At 38.5% G+C, this 16,076-nt stretch overlaps 1 protein-coding gene across 1 annotated transcript; it reads left to right on the top strand.

The window, feature by feature from the left end:
- Window positions 1-5,541: 5,541 nt before the first annotated feature.
- clptm1l (CLPTM1 like) lies at window positions 5,542-15,652 on the top strand. Its single transcript, XM_034210478.1, has 18 exons — window positions 5,542-5,809; window positions 6,980-7,195; window positions 7,287-7,381; window positions 7,751-7,940; window positions 8,092-8,270; window positions 8,666-8,744; window positions 9,023-9,140; window positions 9,575-9,669; window positions 9,865-9,949; window positions 11,457-11,560; window positions 11,718-11,783; window positions 12,563-12,613; window positions 12,736-12,818; window positions 12,933-12,967; window positions 13,076-13,131; window positions 13,404-13,448; window positions 13,752-13,867; window positions 13,966-15,652. Exons 2-18 carry the CDS (start codon window positions 7,031-7,033, stop codon window positions 14,051-14,053), a joined length of 1,650 nt encoding a protein of 549 aa, XP_034066369.1. The 5' UTR covers window positions 5,542-5,809; window positions 6,980-7,030; the 3' UTR covers window positions 14,054-15,652.
- Window positions 15,653-16,076: the final 424 nt, after the last annotated feature.

The raw sequence follows: 16,076 nt of genomic DNA, 5'->3' as shown, positions 1-16,076 counted from the left end.
GCGGCATTCTTTTTCTACAGCTCGCTTATGAAAAGTAGCCTACGCTATCCAACATAAAACAAATACCCTCTCCTGGTATTGAACAATACTATAATAATAATAATAATAATAATAATAATAATAATAATAATAATAATAATAATGCTCTAAATTAAAACACATAATTATTTATTAGTCCGTTTTTCACAGATATTATTACATATTGACTTTCGTCTCGACAGTGCTCCCCTGCTGCTGTGACTAACCTTTGCTCCACCACCTTCGCTTTAATCAAAGTGCTGCAGCAGTAAGGCACATAGGGTCTTTCCAGTTGAGTGCCACATACCAAAATACAACCTCCCTAAACTGTGATTTTCCCTTTTACTTAACTTATGCACAAGCATCTTTTACTTAACTTATGCAAGAGCATCTTTAACTTTGGATGTGTGTTTATTAACTGTAAACTCTGGCATGAACCGCTCCCAGTGTTTACAATACCTCAAAATAACAGCTGCAAAGATATCTGGATCTGTATCTTTTTTCTGACAATGTCTGGCCTATACTCTTATCACCAACCATCTATTATGTATTGGCTGTTTTTAAAGTGTGATATAACACAAGCTAAATTAGCAAGTTCTTACAAATACAATTACATTATGTAAAAATAATTGTTTGACTGCGATTGGTTCCTCAGTTGAGCTCAACCCTGGCCACTCGACCAGAACAAATTTCATATACATAAATATACACAGTCATATAAAACATTTTTTTTAAATGTTACATGTAACATTTTCTTCAATTCTAAGTATAATAAAGCGTGTCTCGTTTCATTTTGGTGAACTTCTAGATTAAATAGCTAAGTATTATTCAGTATCTGACTGCAATGGTGTGACAAAGAAGAGAAAGGTTATCCAACATAATAACCTTTTTTTACCATGTAAAAAGGCAATTTATTCAAATAAAGGGAGCAGGTCTGTGGGGATCTTTCGACAGGAGAGCAAAAGGTGCCGGGTTAATACTCCGAGACTGGCAATTGAAAATGTGTGGACAGGGACACATTCTTTCTATCTGGGAGGTCATTTGGAAATAGAGTGCTGAGTAGCCTTCTCTCTGCCCCTGACTGGAAGGCTGTCTTTCTTGCTCGCTCTCGATTTCTCTCTTCTGTGCCCCTGACTGCGAAACTCCATAAAGAGTGATGGATGTTGATGGAGACACAGGGTGGTGATTATGGATCATCGCAGAGATTCGAGGAAGGACGCAGACAGACGGAAACTGAGAAAAGAGGGAGACTCCTGCAGCCTTACAATGGTTAAAGACTGGATTTAATCTGTTTCTTCTAGATGGAGCTGTTGCGCCACTGAGTGGTGAAATGTATAACTGCTACCACTAAGGTTATTACAAAAATATATACAATATTTCGAATTGAAACTTTCATATAACATTCAAATTGTCACAGGAAAAACATTGATACTCTGTATTAATTGAATGGATGTTTTAATTTTCCTCTTTAACAGGTGTCAGTTTGAGATCAAAACTGCTAAATTTGTCTTGGAAGAAAGTAAAGTGTCCTTTATACTTTGCCATATTCAAGTCACATTTTTGATTATTAACCACTGTCTATTTGGCTTGTCATGATATGAGTGATTTCAAACACAATACTCATTATGCAGCAGAATGGTCCCTGTCATAGTTATATAATTATATTTACATTAAAGGTCCCATGTCATGCTTTTCCGGTTATTACCATAGGTTATTACCTGTCCCCTTTGGCGCGTTCACACCGGAGTACTTTTCCCCATACTTTTCCCGTTTAGTTCCGTTAGTGCCTTGAATTTTGCGTTCACACAAAAAAGAGTAGGCTCCTAGTTGCGAGAACTTGTACCCCCATTTGTAGTGCCTGCTAGAGAGGTGGTACCATCCTGGCGAGAAAAAAGTACCAATTTCGATTGGCTGGGCGAATTGCAAACCACGCCCCGTAAAACTCTGAAAAGTTTTGTGAAGCCGCCATTGTATTTGCTGGCATTAGCATTATTAGCATTAGCATTAGTAGATGACCATTACATGTATGATCTGTATGTATAATGTGTATTTGTAAAGCGCTTTGAGAGTCATTGATAAAGCGCTATAATAAATATAAGGATTATTATTATTATTATTATTAGCCCCGCGCACCAACGGAGAGAGAATAACTTATGGCAACACAACAAAAAAACATGGGAGCGGTGGAGTGATGAGGAGGCGTCGGCGTTCTGGCGATTTACTCGGAAGGCTTCAGTAGTCTAGTTGCTGCTGGGAGTCGTTACGTTACGTCCGCGGAGCTGTTAGGTTAAGTCCGTGGATTGGTACAAATGGACCAATCCGCGGACTTCCTCACACACACACACACACACACACACACACACACACACACACACACACACACACACACACACTCAATCTTTTCTCAGCTGTAGCTCCGCCGATTTCTCCTCCGTGACGGCGGGACGCGGCGAGGCTGTGAGTCGGTGTGTAGCACACACACAAACTCCCAGTCAGGCTGCGGGTGTGTGTGTGTTCGGGCTGGGTTTAGCTGTGTCTCGCTGTCTCGCAGACGGCCACTCGGCTCATAGGGAGGGGGGGGTCAGGAGCTTTAACAAGCCGTTTAGGACAGAGAGTGAATACATACAGAGATGCTGTATGAGAAACCAATGTGATTTTGGAAAATTGCACAATATAAATCATTTGGAATTATGATCAGTAGAAATGGCCATGCCATGGGACCTTTAACAAACTAATATTTGTGTGGGTAATCACACACATCCAATCCTTTAGGGTGCCAAGCCAAACATGCCAAATCTACAGCTGTCAAGCAAATATAATAAAGTTCAATATTTCCCTCTGAAATGTAGTGGAGTACAACATGAATACAAAACTACTGGAACTACTTAATTTAAGAAAAAGCAAAAAAGCCAAAAGTGACATTAACAGAAGAATGTTAATGGATAAAAGTAAGAAGAAAAGTGATTTAAACAACACTGAATCTGCGGTGTGACATTCCCAGACTGAGTGTTCCAGAGGGAGGCCCTGAGAGCAGAACGTCTGTTCAACTTAAGTCTCAAACTGGGGCTGAGGGAGGTTAGAAGACCCTGCCCGAGGAGCTCCCCATGCTTGCTCGCTCACAAAATGTCGGCAATTTAGCTAATGCATGTGACTAAGGTTTCCTGAAGGGAACAAGTACATCACTGGTATGGGATAGGCTGAAGCCTTTTAATCACATCTGACAAGTGAATGGGTGTAGAATACATCAGGGGAAAGTCTCGCCCTTCTCTTGGTCATATATCTAAAGTGATGCAATTTTTTCTTTGCATTTCTCTTTTTCTGCACTGTTCTTGACGAATGGTTCCGCCCAAAGGCTCAGAAACACTGACTGAGTGTTTCATTACTCTGTGAGGCTTGATTGTAATGCAGATCCCACTTACTCTTTTTGGTTCGCGTTTCAATCATTAGAGTGATGGATTCAGTTCTTAAAATAAAACTATACTATAGCAACACACTAAATATGAAACTGCTTCACCTGTAATGAGGACTAAGGCAACAAAAAACATGTGAATACATACAAAACATCATTTGAAAGTGGATTGAAGGGTATTGAGATGGATGTCACAATTTTTTTTGTGTTTTTTATGCTATTTTTCTTTTAAATGGAATCGTCACCTTGAGGTGTATTTTCAGCTGCTGTCATGAGCGCTTTTCATCAGAGTTGACATCACCCAAGAGGGGTTTAAGAGCGTCTGACAGACAGGAAGTAAGAGATGAGGAGTCATCTGTGTACAGGGAGAGGAGTCGTGGATAGAGCCCACATCTCTCTCAGTGAAACGGCACAGACAGGTGGTCACGGTAGAAACAGGAAGCCTAATAATATCCAGCAGCAGATTTATGAAGAGATGTTACACTGGGAAATTTGCCCACAGACCACTTTCAGGATGATGTTGCTGAATTTACAGCTAATGCGTTTATTCTATATTTATAGTGTGATTGCAGAGTCACTGAGGTTACAGGAGTTCTTTGGACAAATGATGGGACCATGTAGACACAGCAGACACTTCACCCTGAAGGGCTGGCCGGCAGGTCGAGGAGTGAGGCTGTAAAACATGAGATATAAGAAAAGATACAAGGACTTCATTAAGATGGAGGTCAGTAACACTGGCCTGAACTCGTGGAGGCAGGGGAGTATAACCTTCCTCAGCACAGTGATTCAAGTAGGTTAGGATGTCTTCAGGGACAAACAGTGGTTAAATATCACTGATGAAATGTCACTGTGACTGTTGTGGATTTGGGCTGCTTCACATATGTGAAAATGTTATAGTGATAGAAATGGCAATAAGGAAATCCCCATGGGCATTTTCTTAACTGTTATGTTATGAGAGATAATTTGATTTAGGTAATGTTACCCTCAGGTAATAACGACCTTCCATTAGCAGCGACAAGATTATTATTTTGCTGTTTAAACTGTGTTGAAAGAATTACTCATCTGTTTACTTGACTACTACTGTGTAGAAGTAGGCTACTCTTGTACAAGAGTGCTGAATTCAAAATGTTCCCTTGGTAAAAGTGCAGAAGAATTAGCATCAAATTATACCTCATGTGCCAAAAAGTACTCAAAGTCTTCTAAATTGTATATTGCATTATCGGATGTTAATCATTGATGCAATGCATTCACGAGTTAATCACTTAATTGTTTCAGCTGGTAAAGGAGGAGCTTATTGCGCTGCAATATTATATTATATATTTTGAATATGAGATCCATTAAGTTAACATAATAGTATTAAAATATAAGATTTATTTATTTGATATCTGTATTATTGCCCTGAAACTTCAAAGTATAAGTTATAAAATGTATTTAGTGGAGTAAATAGTGCAATATTTGTCTCTGAATTGTAATGGAGCTAGTTAAGGTGATATGGGCTAACAGGAGGTATGGTGCACCCTCTGGAAAACAATATTGAAGGAATGAGAACAAACAATATGTATGAACTTCATACTGTGTCATCACAAACAGCTAACACAGGAGAATGATTGATCACCCTAAAAGCCATCTCTATGTCTTTGTTCTATTAATTCAATAAATTAACCAACCTTTCTTCCAATAACAAATTCTGTTTAGGCATTACTTATTTTTATTACTTGAATGATTAGGCACTAATAGTTCCATATTCTCATATACGGTTTATATTGGTAACACTACTGTTCTTTTGTTTTTTTCATATATTTGTCTACACATTTTGATAAATGTATTACTTGTATTGTTATTCTATTAGACATTATGAACGTTTAATACTCCTTTTTTATTATTGTAATATTTAATTCACGAGCAATCTCTCGGTAGGCTATTAATAATTGTAATAATTTAATTTAATTTTATGTTATCTTAAATAACGATTTACATGTCAGGCCCATTTTCATAATTTAAACCATGCAACTTATTTGCACTGACAAGTATAATTTAACTGTAGGTAAAACTAAATGATATGAACATTTATAAAAGCCGTAGTGTTGTCTTGGTGAAGTGAAGTCTCGCGTTACCATTCCCCAAATCCCGTCCAAGAAACCGACCAGGAAGCGAATGGCGGAAATTTAGATCCACCTCACGCTTTCAGCTAACAGTTTTTGGGGCAGAGCTGTTTCTCTCCTGAATGGAGACGCCAGCAGAGTAGAAGACACATGTGTTGTTGCTAAAAACGGTGGACGGGGTTAAAGAAACGATGTCTTCGCGTCTAACTACACGGCAGCATCGGTAACGTGAATGGACGGAGTGAGTCCTGTCACTGAGATCCTGACAGATTAAACACCGGTAGGTTTTTACTTGCATATCATTTTTACTTTTGCGTAAACACTACTACACATGAGAGAAACACAAGTATACAACATTGTAATTTGGTCGCTGAGATGAGTTGAGACATCAGAAAACACACCCTTTGATTGTGACGAGCAAAACAGTAGCAAAGCAACCATATGGACTGAACAGCTGTCTGAGTTTAGGTAAATAAAAGACTTTAATATTGCATCTAGCATGCCTTAAATCACTCAAATGGTGGTAAGTTACTACCACCAGCAAAGATGTGTGGTTGTTAACTGTAAACTCTGGCATGAACCGCTCCCAGTGTTTACAATACCTCAAAATAACAGCTGCAAAGATTCTCTGCTGGATCTGTATCTTTGTTCTGTCAATGTCAGGCCTATACTCTTATCACCAACCATCTATAATGTACATGTGTGGCTGTTTTTAAAGTGTGATATAACACAAGCTAAATGAGCAAGTTCTTATAAATAAAATTACATTAGAAGGTAAAAAGAGTTGTTTGAAGCATTATCAAACATTTGTACCAGGAACACTATACATATTTTCAGTTGGGGACGGCCATTTTCCTTGTTTAACATGTTTAACACAATGCCCCCATGAACAAAGCCAGATCCATAAAGAGAAAAGTGGAAGAACTTGTATGGCCCATCGGTGCTCAACATCTCAGGCTTTTGTGGCTGAATGGGAGCATCCCTTAAGCCAGGCTTTAAAATCATAAGAAAAGTGTGAAATAGTAACATGTTGATGCCCATGTTTTTGGAATGAGAACTTCATCTGTTACAAATGAGAGTGAAGAGAAAGGTAGAAGATACCCCCTTGGGGAAATTCAAGCCTCTAGTAGCACAATTTGTATAATCATATCTGTATAAATATAGATAATAATAAATGATATGAATATAGCCCTTTTTGCTTAGATTAGAGACACTACCCAATATAAGGAGGTAATAATAACAAAGCAGCATGCACAGGGTTAAAAAGGACACTTAAAAGTCCGATCATAACAACTTCAGGCCAATTAGTTTGATATATTTTCCCACATGACAAGCTGTTCATTAGCCAGAGTTAAGAGAGAGGTCTCTGCCAGCAAACCTCTATATAATAAAGTCAGAAAGGGTTTTTGGATAAACATCATTCTACACACTAACTATTTTTCATTTGCAGATTTATGGCCTTGCTCTTCAGCTAGACGAGGGAGACGACGAGAGTATCATCATGTTCCTGAAAGCATCTTTCACCTCCCTGATTGTGGGGGTGTTTGTGGTGTACGTGCTCCACACATGCTGGGTGATGTACGGCATAGTGTACACTAAACCCTGCGACAACCCCAAAGAGGACAACTGTATCACACCCTTCCTGGCAGGGAACCCCAAACTACAGGTCAGCTATGTGGGATGAACGATGGTTCGTTTCGATTCCGCTGTCCAGTAGAACACTGTGAAATTGTAAAAATGTATTTTTGTGTTTCCAGTTGAGTATCTACACAGCACTGCGACCCAATGCAGAGGGAGGACATACTTTGATCCACAAAGAGGAAATATTTGATGTCAACAGCAAGTTTGAGAGGTGGGATGCACTCGTTTTATATAACTTTTAAATGGAAAAGCAAAGAGTTGCTATAAGTCTCTAAAATGATTATTCTCCACCCTCAGATCTGATTGGTAAAGTCAGATTCATAGCTGTACACTAACTGATACACACTGAACCCAAATGCATTCATTCATAATTCAGATGAATGCATATAAACCTGATATAAACCTTGCTAAGAACTGAAACCCATGTTGAGATTATTACACTTGACAGACTGATATTTAGATTTTTTAAGAGAGGACACTTTTCCAAGGACTTGTGATTGATGCATAAGCAAACATACATCATATTCTTATATACAGTATCTAAATATCTTCCTTCCTTTCATCCTCTTCTTTCCTCCAGGATAGTAAATGTCACCCTCCCTAAGAAGACCCGCAACAATGGAACTTTATATGCATTAATATTTGTCCATCAAGCTGGCGTCACTCCGTGGCAGGATCCACGACAGGTCCACCTGGTGGCTCAGCTCACCACTTACATGGTGCCTAAACTGCCTGAAATCTCCCTGATATCTGGAGATGATCAAACACAGGTGCTGAATTATTCATTGTTTTCTGAATAAAGAGTGTTAAAGGGCATAGGGAAAAGCTTTAGGTGGCTATTTGAATGTTTTAGATTACCTCTAGGTGCTAATCTGGCATTTCATTTGAGAGTACGTGTTCTTTGTCTATGTGATCACACAGGGTCAGAAAGAAGAAGTCCAGCAGAAGAAAGGTGAAGGTGACCCTGCAGCAGCTCCCACTTCCACAGCTGATCACCCGGTTTCCCACTGGCGCACCCGCCTCACATTCAACATTGTTGGCGACCCCTTTGTTTTCGACAGAGAATCCCTGCCTAGTGATGTCCACAGATACCTCAGAGTGTAAGAAATACAGTAACGCATACACACACATGAAACCCGCTCAAAGACTCATCTTGCACTATTTCTATTTTATTTCTATTTACTTGCACATCTCAAAACATTCTCTTGCACTATTTTATCTGTTTTATTTGTTCTATGTCCGATATGTTGCACTGTTGGAGGAGCCTGTGACCAACGTTTTTCATTGTCATATCTACACTGTAGCTAATGTGCAAATGACAATAAAGCCTTGAAACTTGAAACTCACAGAAAAACTCTGGGTATGTTGCTAAACTATTGTGGACATTTAACATATTACATGCAGGAACATTAAGGTTTATGGCATATCATGAATTAAAAGGACTTGAATTAGGATCCAGATGCGTCTGATCATTTTTAGTTTTTCTGTATTTCAGATTCCAAAATGGTAAGAAGATGGTTTATTTACCTCTGCTGTTTGTTGATGAGCTCAGCAACCGAGTGAAGGACCTTGCGGTAAGCTACATTTAAATCAATATTATAGTTACGTTTTGTTAAATAACTTATTAAGAGGAAAACACTGTTTACTATTATCCAATGACTAAAGGTTGGAATGATCAACCAGATACTTGTTGATCTGTATACACTGAAACTAGCGAGGATTTATTTCCTGCCAAAATGTGTACTGTTTCAATGATCACAAGAGAATAAGATCCATACTTTTAGAAGGAGATATTGTAAGTAATGTTTTGCTTCTAAATAATCTGACATGCTGGTTTGTTGTGTATTTGCAGGAGATTAACAGCACCTCCACGGAGCTCCCTCTGACCATCTCCTACGACTCCATCTCTCTGGGGAGGCTGAGATTCTGGATCCACATGCAAGACGCTGTTTTCTCTCTGCAGCAGTTTGGTATGTTTATCATCACTCTGTTACACACACACACACACACACACACACACACACACACACACACACATACAGTACCATGTATACATCACTTCAGGGGACATTATATTGACTTACATGCATTTCCTGGAGACTTATCCTAACCTTAACCATAACCAACACATGCCTAACCCTAATCCTTAACCTTACCCTTACTCTAATCCTAAACCTAACCAAGTCTTCACCCTAAAATTAATGATTCCCCTCATGGGGACCTCCAATTTGTCCCCATAAGGGAAGCCAGTCCCCACACGTGACTATGTAAACAGATGTAGGTCCCCACAAGTATAGTAATGCTAGACCACACACACACACACACACACACACACACACACACACAGTATAAGCTTTGAACTCTAATACAATGTGTTGTTGTCTGTCTGTATCTCTATTTGCAGGTTTCACAGAAAAGGATGCGGATGAGATTAAAGGAATCTTTGTGGACACCAACCTGTACTTCCTGGGTCTGACTTTCTTTGTAGCCGCCTTCCATGTAAGTCTTCACCTCCGAGCACCACATTACAATAGAATAAAACTGTATTCTCCAAAACAAAAGTTGTATAACCACCAAATAGAGGATCATAAGAAGCAAATCTGTATCCGATCGTTGTTTTCATCCTTCAGAAAAGATAATGAATGACAAACAATAAAATGTCGCTTGATACATTTATGTCTTTTGCTTTTTTAGCTCCTCTTTGACTTCCTCGCGTTCAAGAATGACATCAGCTTCTGGAAGGAGAAGAAGAGCATGGTGGGAATGTCCAGCAAAGCAGGTAGATGACTTTGTTCTCGTTAACAACACAATATTGGACAGTTAATGATGTTTGGAGGTTCACTTGCTATACAGATGACTGATTGGAAACTAATTCAACACAGTATGACACGTCAGGCCTTTAAGGCCCTGTCACACTGTCCCGAAATTGACACCCGATGGACACACGATAAAGGAAATGTTCAAATTCGGCTGTGATCGTAGCAACATCGGGCCATTCGTGAGGGCATCTTAAGCCATCGTATGACCGCCGGTGGAGTTTCTCAGGCTCCGGCAGCAACTTCGTGAGCGGCAACTTCGTAAGGCATCGTGAGGGCATCTTGTCAAATCGTGTCATCTTCGTGTTATCATCGGTGCATTCGCCCTCACTCTGATCGGGGCGAATGCCCGATGGCACCGATGATAACAAGATGCCCTCACGATGGCCTTACGAAGGGCACAATTGACACACGAATTCAACACGAAAATGAACCTTCGCAAGGTCCTTCGGCAATTTTTTGGCATGCCAAAGATTTTGCCACCGCTCACGAAGTTGCTGCCGGAGCCTGAGAAACTCCACCGGCGGTCATACGAAGGCTTAAGATGCCCTCACGAATGGCCCGATGTTGCTACGATCACAGCCGAATTTGAACATTTCCTTTATCGTGTGTCCATCGGGTTGTTTATTGCACAACAAAATCATGTAAATATATTATGTAAATAACCCAATTTGTGTTCTGTGAAACTAAAAAGGATATAATATATTATTTTGAAGGACAGTTGACAGGAAGTTGTTGTTGTTATGGAAACAACATTACGGAGAAAACGTAATATTTTCTACATATAACGACGGATAAAGTAAAGAACAAAGTCTGAAGATATCAGTACAGTATCATAGTACTGGAACATAATTGTTTTTGATACTTTCGTTGCAGTTGTATGTCTTAAATGTAATGTAAATGTTGCCTTCGTGTGTGGTTCGGGGCCATCTTCGTGCGAAATTCACAATTCCATATTCGTGTGTCCATCGGGTGTCAATTTCGGGACAGTGTGACAGGGCCTTTAAAGAAAATGTGCAACACAAGGGAATCAATAAGAAACTAGGCATCAGCGGTGTGTTGAGTGTAATCTGATTTAGTGTGTCTGGAGTGCTTGGTGGTCTGATGTTGAATTATTTTCAAAACAGCCACAAAATAAGGGATCTCGTCTGGTAATATCAAGAATTAGCCATATGCAAAAGACTGCGAGACGTATTTCACCCACATCATTATAAGCAACTTAGCAAGAAGTACTGTATGTACTTCTAAATGTTTGCCAGTCTCTTGTCCTGTACTGGAACTATGCATGTCCACAGGTGTGGCTCTATGAGGCAATTTATTCTGTGGATTTTAAAGTAGAAAATGCTAAAACATTGGTGTTGGCAGACGATGATCAGTACTCTCTCCAAATGAATCACTGAAATGCATCTATTGCTGTGTAATCCAAATAATGTGTGGACCTAATGATTACATGTTGTGTTTTCTTTCCAGTGCTGTGGAGATGTTTCAGCACCATCGTGATTTTCCTCTATTTGTTTGACCAGCAGACCAGCCTGCTGGTCCTCATACCTGCGGGCATCGGCTCTATCATTGAAGTTGGTACACACAGAAACACACTGCAAACACACACTGCATGCACTGAGGACTACATAGAAACATATACTTTTTTGATGTCGTTTTTAAAAATAAATATTGTATTTATTCGATCTGTTCAAGATATTTTTGTGGAAATGTTTTATTTATTTGTTGCAGGTATGGAAAGTGAAGAAGGCCTTGAAGATTCAGGTGTTCTGGAAAGGAGGCAAACCTTCATTCCTGGTGTGTGTGTGTGTGTGTGTGTGTGTGTGTGTGTGTGTGTGTGTGTGTGTGTGTGTGTGTGTGTGTGTGTGTGTGTGTGTGTTGTGTGTGTGTGTGTGTGTGTGTGTGTGTGTGTGTGTGTGTGTAGTGTGTGGTGTGTGTGTGTGTGTGTGTGTGTGTGTGTGTGTGTGTGTGGTGTGTGTGGTGTGTGTGTGTGTGTGTGTGTGTGTGTGGTGTGTGTGTGTTGTGTGTGTGTGTGTGTGTGGTGTGTGTGTGTGTGTGTGTGTGTGTGGTGTGTGTGTGTGTGTGTGTGTGTGTGGTGTGTGTGTGTGTGTGTGTGTGTGTGTGTGTGTGTGTGTGTGTGTGTGTGTGTGTGTGTGTGTGTGTGTGTGTGTGTGTGTGTGTGGTTAGTCAGTGGTGAATGAATTGTGGACCCTACATACCATTTCCTCTGTTTGCTGAGCACAGCTTTCTTTGACTAGATTTTAGTTATTTACTCTGCAATACGGCTCTCTATTAAATTGATGTGGGCTGAAAATGAAAGCACAGTAGCTCCACATTTGCAGACATGATAAACGAATAAACAAAACCATTTGTTATAGGCCGTAGTTTAAGATTGCTACTATCACCAAAGCAAAGCAATGGGGTTCCTTGTTTTGAAGTTCAATCTCAGAGTTCAGAAATCACAGCATTTTCCCATGTTTCAGATCCATTCACCTCACAGCTGTGCAATTTCATCAAATGTGTGTGATTTTGAGTGCTAATCCTGAATCTCTGTGTTTTTCTTTTCTGTGGAATAGTTTGGGAAAATGGATGAATCGGAGAGGAGAACAGAACATTACGATACTCTGGTAAGACCATACAGGCTCACACTCAATATATAACGATATACCTTGCCACACACTGCACGTTGTTACTGAGCAGTATGAGTGGTGCTGTAACTGGATGTATGCTACCTTGTCTTTCTCTGTAGGCCATGAAGTATCTCTCTTACCTCCTTTACCCGTTGTGCATTGGAGGGGCTGTGTATGCTCTAGTATTCCAGCGATATAAGAGGTAGATTTGTGTTTGTGAACATAGCATGCACAGTTTTGTTATTTAATGTAATTCCAGTTGTTATTACCTCACCAGTCTTGACATGATTATCTCATATTTTTTTCTCTGTTCTAGTTGGTACTCATGGTTGATCAACAGTTTAGTTAATGGTAAGATTTAAACTCAACGCTATGAATTGTTAACAATATTATAATTTAAAAAGTTGATAACCTTGATTGAAAAGAAAAGGCTTTTCAAATTGTTGTTGATGATTGCAGGTGTATACGCCTTTGGTTTCCTCTTCATGCTTCCTCAACTATTTGTCAACTATAAGGTCAGTATTTTAACAGTATTTTAAAATGTTGTTATTAACTAAATGTATTACAAAGGCTCAAACTATATGTGACATCTTGCCTCTAAGGGAAGAAAAGAACTGCTACAATTTAAATTGGTTTCTAGAGGTCAAAACAGCTTAACATCTTAAAGAAAGGTGTAGATTGTTTAGATATTGCTTCAAAGTTTACACCATAGCATTGCATTTAATTTGAATTACTGTTTTTGTCTTTCAAACATCCCACCGCTGATGTATTGTGCTCTATTTAACAGCTGAAATCTGTGGCCCACCTGCCCTGGAAAGCCTTCATGTACAAGGTGAGAATCAACTCCATTTAGTTACTCTATTAGTGCTGATTAACAAGTATGAATGTATTGACAGTGTGGAATTATAGATTTGCTGTTATATTATAAATATTGAATGATAAATCACCACATTCCCATCTCCCACCTTGTTCTGTCACAGATGATATGAAACAGATACTGAATTATGTTTGATGTAAAACAATCAATTGTTTATTTTAAGCTACACTCTATATATATATATATATATATATATATATATATATATATATATATTAGCATCTATTCTGTATTAATTGATTGATTTATCTTTTCCAGGCATTCAACACTTTCATCGACGATGTGTTTGCCTTCATCATCACCATGCCAACGTCCCACAGACTGGCCTGTTTCAGAGATGATGTGGTGTTTCTCATCTACCTCTACCAGAGATGGTACAAACACAAAACACAGAGACAGAATTATTTTGCGGAATAACCAACAAAACATAACCAAACCTTTTCTGACCTATAACTCTGTTTCCTCTCCGCAGGCTCTACCCAGTGGACAAAACGAGAGTAAATGAATATGGAGTTTCTTACGACGAAGAACCCAAAAAAGAAAAGACTCACAAGGACTAGTGAGGAGAGACACTTGGATTCCATGATCTCAGTCCAATGGTATCCACGGTCCACGGTCCACGGTCATTGGGTATAAACTGAGCTCCAGGTGAAGAGGCACCTGGAAATGTGTTTGTGATCCAGATCAGTTAGTCGTAAATGGACCAGCTTCGGCACCATTCCTGTGGTTTTTGACTTTTTCATTCCGTCCCATAGTGCAACGTTTTGAAGGGTCAACATCTGCTTATCTGCCCTTAGCAGTCTGGAAAGGATTATTTTTTGCAGCGAGTGATGGGACAGGGAAATCAATAAACCTCTAACCATTTAAAACTGACGCAACAAATCTAGGAACAACGTGATTGGTCTGTTTGCACCCTGCACCAATATGACCATCTGTTCCTCAGGTCAGACACTGCTCAGCTTTGTTATGAACGAGTACACTGATGACTATAGCAGCTCTCCTATAGTAGATATATCTTACTTTCTCTGCCATAAGGTCTGCTTTTTAGTTTTCCACCAAGCCAGTCACATTCCTTGTCAATTGGAGCAGCTCTATACTGTTGACATCACTGGAGGTCTTTTTTTTACTTAATTTACAGCTTTGCATGTCAGCAAATAGTCATTTGGTTGTATGATATTACATTGGGCTCCCACTTTAAGCAAAAACCACTTCTTAAGGACCACTTTAGATATTGAGTTTCGGAATTTTAATTGCAATGTCAAAAAGGGATGATTAGAATTTGAAAATGTTAAGTTCTATATGGCTCTATTGTTAGCTCAGTTAATTGTTTCTAAAGCAGCATTTAAATGAGAAATGATATAAAGTGGAGATAATTATTTTTGTTAAAAGGATTTGACAATTAGAAATGATGAATGTGTAGACATTTAAATTATTTATCATCAATTATTATGAAGACATGTTTAAACCCTGGGACGATTTGTCATCTTAAAAGTGAGAATATGCATCAATTAAATGTTTAAGGTAACATAAAGTTAGTTACAAATTGAAAATGCATCATTCTAACTTTTAAGATGTTTACTTATGTACTTTCTCACAAGAGTTAATTCATTCAATGGTCATCGTCTTAAAACAAACTGGTCTGGCCACAGACTAAATTATGCTGACATTTTTAAATGATGACACAGTGGGGTAACGTTGATAGCCATACTGTCATTTCCACCCACTACCGTTTTTGGTTTGGTTTTACCTTCTCAAGTATTTTTTACATATCAGGGCCAAGAAAATATGTTGGTGCCAAACTTTTTGAACTTTGAATGTTCACCATAAAGGGTCCATCTGCCGTTTTTAAATAGAAACTAACATTGTGAGATTAACGGTTTATGGTAAGACTTGAGGAAAGTATTACTACAAGTTGATATACAGTTGCATTTAGATTTTTCTGCTATAATTCTAATGTTCTTCTTTTGTGTGTGTATGTGTCTCTGTTTTATTTTGATATAAAGATTCATGGATACATTTGGTCTGTGCGTAAATAACTAGCCCAGGGTTTCTTTTCCTTTTTGGGCTGAGAGAGATTTGCTATAAAACTACCTTGAAATGGTTTTACTTATTGTAATGTTTATGTTTTTAATTGTGATTAAATAAAAATGTTGACTGACCATGCTGTGATCATTGGAGTTAAAACCCACACACAGATTTATGTAACATCATAAAGATGAAATACACAATAAATACGTATACAATTCATTATTAATTGTATGACCTGTGTATGTAAGCTGTCCTTTGAATCTATTATAACACATAGCATATACATATAAAAAACAAAGAAATAATAAATGAATGGTGCTTAATGTGGAAAGGCTTCAAATCCTATCATTTTCTTCAATTAAATAGAAACATATATCAATTAGGAATTATTTTTATATAAAATGTAATAAAAACAATATTTCAATTTAACATATTGATTTATTTTATATTTCTGTGCATATTTCTTAATTTTTAAATGTGTATATTATAATTGAGGCTTTTCTTTCGTTGTTTCATTTACTAATTAATTGAGCTATTCATTTATTTGCTGTCGCC

The sequence above is a fragment of the Gymnodraco acuticeps genome, unplaced genomic scaffold (genome assembly GCF_902827175.1).
Source record: "Gymnodraco acuticeps unplaced genomic scaffold, fGymAcu1.1, whole genome shotgun sequence".
In the NCBI taxonomy this organism is placed as follows: Eukaryota; Metazoa; Chordata; class Actinopteri; order Perciformes; family Bathydraconidae; genus Gymnodraco; species Gymnodraco acuticeps.
The sequence above is the reverse complement of the archived record's forward strand: the minus strand, read 5'-3'. Positions and strand labels throughout refer to the sequence as shown.

Coding starts and splice junctions, on each gene's coding strand:
- clptm1l (XM_034210478.1), top strand. CDS start 7,031: ATGTTCCTGAAAGCATCTTTCACCTCCCTGATTGTGGGGGTGTTTGTG. Junction 12,968..13,075: donor GATCAACAGTTTAGTTAATG/GTAAGATTTAAA, acceptor TGATGATTGCAG/GTGTATACGCCTTTGGTTTC. Junction 13,132..13,403: donor AACTATTTGTCAACTATAAG/GTCAGTATTTTA, acceptor TCTATTTAACAG/CTGAAATCTGTGGCCCACCT.